Source organism: Mchenga conophoros, linkage group LG6, assembly GCF_057382185.1.
Source record: "Mchenga conophoros isolate Kocher_MC1m ecotype Shallow Benthic linkage group LG6, M_conophoros_male_GT1.1, whole genome shotgun sequence".
In the NCBI taxonomy this organism is placed as follows: domain Eukaryota; kingdom Metazoa; phylum Chordata; class Actinopteri; order Cichliformes; family Cichlidae; genus Mchenga; species Mchenga conophoros.
This window is the reverse complement of record NC_140531.1, coordinates 43050529-43058028: the sequence shown is the minus strand read 5'-3', so window position 1 is coordinate 43058028 and position 7500 is coordinate 43050529. Positions and strand designations below refer to the sequence as shown.

General features: G+C 45.5%; 1 protein-coding gene across 4 annotated transcripts in view; it reads right to left on the bottom strand.

Moving 5' to 3' along the window:
- slc8a1a (solute carrier family 8 member 1a) overlaps positions 1-6625 on the bottom strand; it is a 30214-nt gene extending 23589 nt beyond the window's left edge. For 2 of the 4 annotated variants that reach the window (XM_085278213.1, XM_085278217.1), the window contains exons 1-2: positions 6482-6625; positions 1-1645 (exon numbers count right to left, since the gene is read on the bottom strand). The exon at positions 1-1645 is cut by the window's left edge and continues 172 nt beyond it. In XM_085278213.1, the coding sequence (XP_085134339.1) occupies positions 1-1624 (1624 nt within the window). In that variant the 5' untranslated portion in view covers positions 1625-1645; positions 6482-6625. The other 2 variants (XM_085278215.1, XM_085278214.1) reach the window with 2 other exon arrangements.
- Positions 6626-7500: the final 875 nt, after the last annotated feature.

The window sequence follows — 7500 nt, the reverse complement described above, 5'->3', positions numbered from 1 at the left end:
CTGGCTCCTCGAACGTAAAGATCCCGGCGTGGTCATCATCAAATATGGTAACGGTGGCCGTGCAGGGCAAACCCAGACCTGCGAGGGTGTCCACGTGGTTTGCCTCGTGACTGTTCGAACCCTCAGCTGTAACTCTGACGTTGCTTAGGTGAACCAGGAAGTGCTCGTCTTCTTCAAAGATGTCGTCATCGATAATATCGATGCGGATTTCTTTTTCCGTCTCACCGGGTTTGAACACAACTGTTCCTTCTGTGAACTGATAATCTGAGCCGGCGTTGGCGGTGCCGTCTTCTGTCCGGTAATCCACGGAGACCGTGCTGGTCAGGTCTCCGCCACGTCGAACCACATTCAGTGCCACGCTTCCGCAGTTCTCCAAACACTGGTAGGTACCAGGGTCAAAGATCACTTTGGAAGAGAAGTCGTTCACCGACACCTCAGAGAAGATATCATGGGTGGCTCTCTTGGCTTGGTCAGCGGCATGCTTCTTCAGGACGTTACCCGCTCCTGTCATGATTCTGGTCGCTTGGCAGCGGTAGAAAGCTCGACTCTTCTGTTGCTGGGTTAAAACTTGGTAATTCGCAAGCTCCATCAGCTGCTCCATCTCCTTCTCCGGATGTTTCTGTTTCAGCTCCTTCAGGATCCTCGCCACCTCCCTGCGGGCCTCCTCCTCGTCCAGCTCCTTCCCTTCAAATCCTGCCTCTCCATCTGTGAACTCCTCTCCATGAGAGTTAAGCATTTTTCCATCCATTTCAATGTCAACCTTTGAGGGAAGTTCTGGTTCTCCCTCCGTTTCGATGATCACTCCTTTCCGCTTCCCCGCCCTGTATCGCTTGTACATGTATTTGTAGAAAAGAAGTCTGCGATCCGCTATGTACGCCAATCCAACGCAAAGTGGGAAGAAGAAGAGCGTGAGAAGCCCCTCCCATATTTCCACAACTCCTGGAGAAAAGACAGCCAGGATCAGATAAAGCCAGGTGTAAGCAAAGACGCTCCAGGCAGCGGTGATGAAGAACACGCGCAAGTGCTTCACTTTTCTGGTCTCTCCTTCAGGAATGACAGACACACACAGCCCGATGATGACGAACATGTTGAAGGCGGCGCTTCCTACGATGGTGTTGGGACCGAGCTCCCCGGCATTGAAGTTGTGCCCACAAACCTCCACCACTGAGAGGAGGATCTCTGGGGCGGATGAACCCAGTGCCATCAGGGTCAGGTTGGACACTGTCTCATTCCAGATGCGTACAGTCGTCGTGATCTTCTCACCGTTTGGTTTCTTGATGGTGATCCGTCTCTCCTGGGAGGTGATGACTTCGATGGATGCCATGAAGCGATCGGCGATAATGGAGACCCCTAAGAACATGTACGCTAACCCCACGAAGTATATGGTTGCTCTGGCGAGGCGGTCAGTGAAGGCTGGGTTTTCTGGCTTCCACATAGGAAGGATAACGCCCTCTATGCAGTTGGTGCTTCCACCACATTTGCTGTGGTTGGTGGCTGTCTGGTTGGAGGTGAGAGTCAGAGTAGAGCCCGCTGCTGCTGAATATGGAAACTCAGTTGAGATGACGGTCAGAAAGAAAATCAGCTTATAGGTGAAGAACATCGGCATGGTCCTGGCTGGGCTCATGGTGCTTCAGCTCCCTTAAACCTGTAAGATACAGAGAGAGTGCTCATTATTCTGGTTTCTCCCTAATTATGTTTAAAACCGAGCTGGAGCTGAAGCCTTGTTCCACATTCAAACTAGCTCTACTTCTAAAAGTGGCTGTGAAACTGGCAGCAGCAGTGCTTCAGTGAAAAAAGGAGAGTCTGTCCTCTCATCTGTATGAAAGCTAAAGTCTGTCCTGACCCACACATGAGTCATGTTCTCATGAGATGGGCTTGGTTTGTGAAACATGAAATGCTTCTGGCAGGCTGAACAATATTATTGGTGTATCTTATGGGGTGGCTGTAGCTCAGAAATCTGCTCTCTCCTTCTAGTACTGACAGGGAGAGAGAGCAGATTTCTTCTTCATTGGCTTCCTGTTAAATCCAGAATTCAAAATCCTGCTCCTCACATACAAGGTCTTAAATAATCAGGCCCCATCTTATCTTAATGACCTTGTAGTACCATATCAGCCTATTAGAGCACTTCGCTCTCGCTCTGCAGGCCTACTTGTTGTTCCTAGAGTATTTAAAAGTAGAATGGGAGGCAGAGCCTTCAGTTTTCAGGCCCCTCTTCTGTGGAACCAGCTTCCAGTTTGGATTCAGGAGACAGACACTATCTCTACTTTCAAGATTAGGCTTCAAACTTTCCTTTTTGCTAAAGCATATAGTTAGGGCTGGACCAGGTGACCTTCCCACTGTCGCCAAAGTGCTTGCTCATAGGGGGTCATATGATTGTTGGGTTTTTCTCTGTATGTATTATTGTAGGGTCTACCTTACAACATCAAGCACCTTGAGCCGACTGTTGTTGTGATTTGAATTGAATAGATCAGGTCAGCTACACAGCAAATTCAAAAGTGTTAAATGTTTTGGTGTTAATAGTCTTCTTGCAAAAGTAGAGTTAATTTTACTCTAAGTAGAGTCACATTCTTTTAACCACCAACAGAGTAAATTCACAGACTCCGCCCCCAGCACGGCTCCAATCGAAGTGAAGTGAAGCCGTTTCAGAACATTTTGCTCTACATATTTGAGTTGTTTGCCATGCTTGGTAAGTCATTTTTTCAAAGATTGTTTCAATTATTATTATGAGCTTTTACTTCTGTGGCTCTTTGGAGTTGAGACAAAGCTGTGTGAAAGGCATTAGCCATGTTGCTCGGTGATAGCATAATATTCTGTTTTAGCTAGCTGAAAGGTATTGTTTGCGGGCAAATACCACAGCCTTAAAAAAAAGCTTGCATGTGAATTTTCAGTCAAACTTTTGGTCAAATACACCTAAAACAATGTGTAGAATGTGAAATGTTGGTATAATGGTGCTACTTGAAGCCTGAAAACGATCGCCCATAAAAATAAAAAAAAACGAGCAAACAGCAGTAGCAGGCGTCCTGACTGGATTCTACGGTAGCATAGATCCCTCCAGAGTTTTGTGCACACGGTTTAGGTAAAAATTAAAAAGGTTGAGGTTTTACATTTAGTTCAGTATTACCTGTTGCCTGTGTCCTTGTCTTTTGGGAAAATACTTTACACAAGTAGTGGCTCAAAGAGGATTCCTTTTTTTTTCTGTGCTGCAATTGTTTACCGGATTATTTGTGCCATTAATTAGTGTCAACTAATTTTTATTCGATCTCCGCACAGGATATGCTTGTGAAGATGGAATATGGGGGAGAGCAGAAGTGCGTTGAAGTTCCACAGAGGGATGAATGAAGGACATGCATATTGTATTGAAGAAATAAGTGATGAGATGCTGTTATTTGCATTTACCATGTCAGACCTTTTGATAAACAAAATTCTAATGAAAGTGAGAACATGTATACTGTTACATCTTTCAGAAAATGTTTTGAAATTGTGGTGCACAGTTCAGAATAAATGTTTTTCAAAAACCATTGCGTCTTTTTAGTAAATGTTTATTTCCAAAAGAAATTTCTAGAAGTTCAGAACAGTAAAATTCCCGCTTTTTAGAATGAATTAGAAGATAACTCTTACGTAGTTAAACTAAAATACTCTTTGAGAGTTAATATATAAACTCTTAACACCAAGTGTTAAATTATCAACTCCAGACAGATTTGGTGTTTAACACTAAATCAGAGTTAACGTACCAACTCTCCAAAAAGAGTTAAATTAACACTCTCTGGTGTGGACCCATATAGACACTTTAATAGTGTTGAAGTCAAATCCGACAGTGTTAATTTGGACATGCTGGATTTGCTGTGTACTAATCAAAAGGTTGGCAGTTTGATCCCTGCTCCTGTCTCCATGCCAAGGTATCTGTGGGCAAGACACTGAACCTCATGTTGCTCTCTGAGGCATTCTTCAGAGTGTGGCTGTTAGAGAGAAAGCACTTGAGTAGAAAAAAAGTGTTTGTGTGAATGTGATAGTGCAGATGGGGCGGAGCCACAGAGCAGCTCCTCCTATTTCAACCCTACACCAGCAACACTGAAGTCTAATGAGAGGTTGCTCTTACAATAACAGCTGACAACAGCAACCATGGCTGTTGTTCCTACAAGGTCACATTTCACACCTCAGTATGACTATGAAAAGACACAAAGCAGCCCAATTACACAAAGGCAAACTAACCTGCTGCAAGAGAGCGAGACAGGAAATCAAAGGTACAAAAGTATATAATAAAATAAATATATATATATATATATATATATATATATATATATAATAAAAAGAAACAGAAAAGTACCACGAACACTGCAAATCACTTTAGAAGAAAGAAAAACGTCAACACAAGCTGTCAGAAATGTGATAAAAGAAGACAAAGCTACGAAGAGAAAACGACAACCAGCGAGCCGCAAACCTGCTGGAAAAGAGAAAAACTACTACTGGAGGACATCAAACTGTTAAAACAAGTGACAAAAAATGACTAAAGTGACACAGTCCTTTAAATTCGTTTATGTCTCTTTTATATTCAAGCTTTTTAAATAAAGATAAAATTTGAATGGACATCTTTAAAATGATTCGATGATCTTTAATAACCCAACCAAGTTTGCAGCTCACACACACTGATCACAAACACTGCTGCGTGTCAGCGTCCAGGTCAAAAATGCTAATTTATAATAAAAAAATATATACATAAATAAACAAGGATGGGTGTGCGAAAATGAACAATCGTAGACCGATTAATCCAAACCATCCCTGTCAGAGTTAGATCAGGGAGAGATGCTGTGACCTGCTGTGACATGAACAGCAACACAAGCTCAGCTGAAACGCTGGAGCACGATTGCTCAGGAGAAAATCAGAAACCTACCTTGGCTCAAACTGTTTCAGGTGAAGATCAAACTCACTGATGGACGATGGAAAAGAAGAAAAAATCAGAAGGGTGACAAATGCACAAGACTTTTCATCTGACAGAGAGCTGAAACCCCGACACTAAACCTCCTCCAGAGGACCAGCGAGAGGCTGTCAGACGGCGTGGAGACGAGGAACAGAAACACCACCTGATGATAACACCGAAATAACAACAGAGCCGACGGAGCAGCGCCGTCCTCTCCTCAGCACCTCCTCTCCCTCTGCCGCCCGCAGGGTGACGTTAACAAAGAGGACACGAAATCAGCAAATCAGATCACGTGTAACAAATTCATTCAGAGCCAGGCTGTTTCCTGCAGCTCCGCTCTCACGTTTCCTCTTTAACGGGGGTCAGATTACTGAATCTGGAGTTTGGTGAGTCCACACCTCACGTCTCATCCTAAACTGATTTGGTCCTCCTCTGCTTCCTGCAAACTTCAATTCAGTTTGATTTACACAGCGCCAAACCACAGCAACAGTCGCCTCAAGGTGCTTTATATTGTAAGGTCGACCCTACAATAATCCATACAGAGAAAAACCCAACAATCACATGATCCCCTATGAGCAAGCACTTTGGTGACAGTGGGAAGAAAAAACTCCCTTTTAACAGGAAGAAACCGCCGTTTATCAGACTGATCTATGGACCAAACTGCATTTTATTCACCCCGTTACCTCAGCCTCGTCTCCTTTACTTCACTTCAATCAGTGCTGGGAGGAGTTTCTCCTTGTACCACCGCTACAGTGAAAACTTATCCAGAAGTACTCGAGCTGTACTTCTCTGGTCTCAGCTCTCTCACACAGACCTCCCCTCTGAGAGTTGAACCTGAGCTACAATCAGAGATCAGCTGTGTCCAAAAACAGCTGTTTGGCTCCGATTTAGTCAGATTTAAACAGGCGAGTTATGAAATCATCCTCCCGCCGTACAGGTGGCGTGAAGGATGGAAATATCTACTGAGATCAACCAATCGGTGCATCAGGCTGTAAGCATGGGAAGTTTAACATGGGAGTCATGGGCAGGGATAGCTCAGTAGGTAAAGTGGTCGCCCCATGATCGGAAGGTCGGCGGTTCGAATCCACTTAACGGCTACCCTGAGGTACCCCTGAGCAAGGTACCGTCCCTACACACTGCTCCCCGGGCGCCTGCTTAGTGGGCTGCCCACTGCTTCACTGAGTGAATGGGTCAAATGCAGAGAAAAACAAGTAATTTCCCCATGGGGATCAATAAAGTATCCATTATTATTATTATTATTGAGTCTATGAGGACTGACTCACTGCTGCCTCCGCTGGATGTCAGAGGAACTGCAGGCTTTGGTCCTTCTGGTCCTTCACTTGTGGTACAAAGTACCAGCAACAACAGTACTAATCCTCACACGCCAAAGTACTGCTGTATACTATTACCACACCATTACACCCTATAAAATCACACCAGCTACCCTACAGCATCACCTACGTCTGCATTACATCACTCCATCCCAGAGGCGTGACGATGACCTGAAGAAGCCCAGCTGCCGCAGAGTAAACCCGGCCTGTGGTGCTTCTCTGAGCTGGTACTCACCTCTGGTCCTGACACAGCAGCAGCAGGAGAAGAGAGTGCGCTCAGGAGGGAGAGCCGAGTCCGATAACTGCTCTAAATTTAACAGAAAAACATGTCGTACTAAACATGGCTGCGTAGCTGCCTGCGTGCTGCTTATCGTCCTTCTGCTGGCGGGCCATGGCCATACAAGGCTCTGCAGGGCCCGGGGCCATTCAGCAGCTCCTCGTCACCACCGACACGTGGGGAGATAACCGCTAACGGCTAACAGAGGCAGGAATGCTGGGACAAGTGCCTCGCAGCCACCCCCATCCCCAAACCCCCACACATGACATCTGCACAACCTTCACAGGGAGGCATCCAGAGAGCGACACACTCACACCTTTAAACACGGTTCCTCACAGCAGACGAGCCTCGCACAACTTCTGATTTTATTGTAAGTTCTTAATATTACAACGAGATGCTTTTTGTGACTGAGGCTGACACCTGTGCAGGTTCACCTGCAGATTGAAACCCTTGCTGCGGGGTTATGAGGACAGAGTTCAGCTTTAAGCATTCACAGAGCAACACTTCCTGTGATTATCGTGATCATTTCCTGCAGCAACATGCTCGTGCTGCGGTTCAGTCTCAACGATGAAGGTTTAGGAGTGAACTGTAAAACTCGTGCTTCTGGTGTCTGTGCAGACCAATCATGAGATAAACACGGGGGTCAGCTGACCCTCCCAGAACCACGTCTCATTTTCTGTTATTTTCCGCTGCATCAGTGCAAGTTTACAGAAACTCGGACCTCCTCTCAGCATCAGTGACATGGATCAGAGAGCAGAAACCAGCACTGGTGCATTGTGGGTAAACTTTCAGGTGTCTGCTCAGAGCAGGTGCTGTTTGAGGCTCATGATAGCTGGGATGTTAACGTCCATACTGATGATGGCTCTGACCTCTGCTGGGAGTTTTATGAGAGTCATGGACACGTTTCGTTTTTACCAGCATGTATCTGGCTCAGCTCACGCCAAAGGGCACTCTGGACCTTGTTCTCAGGACATTTT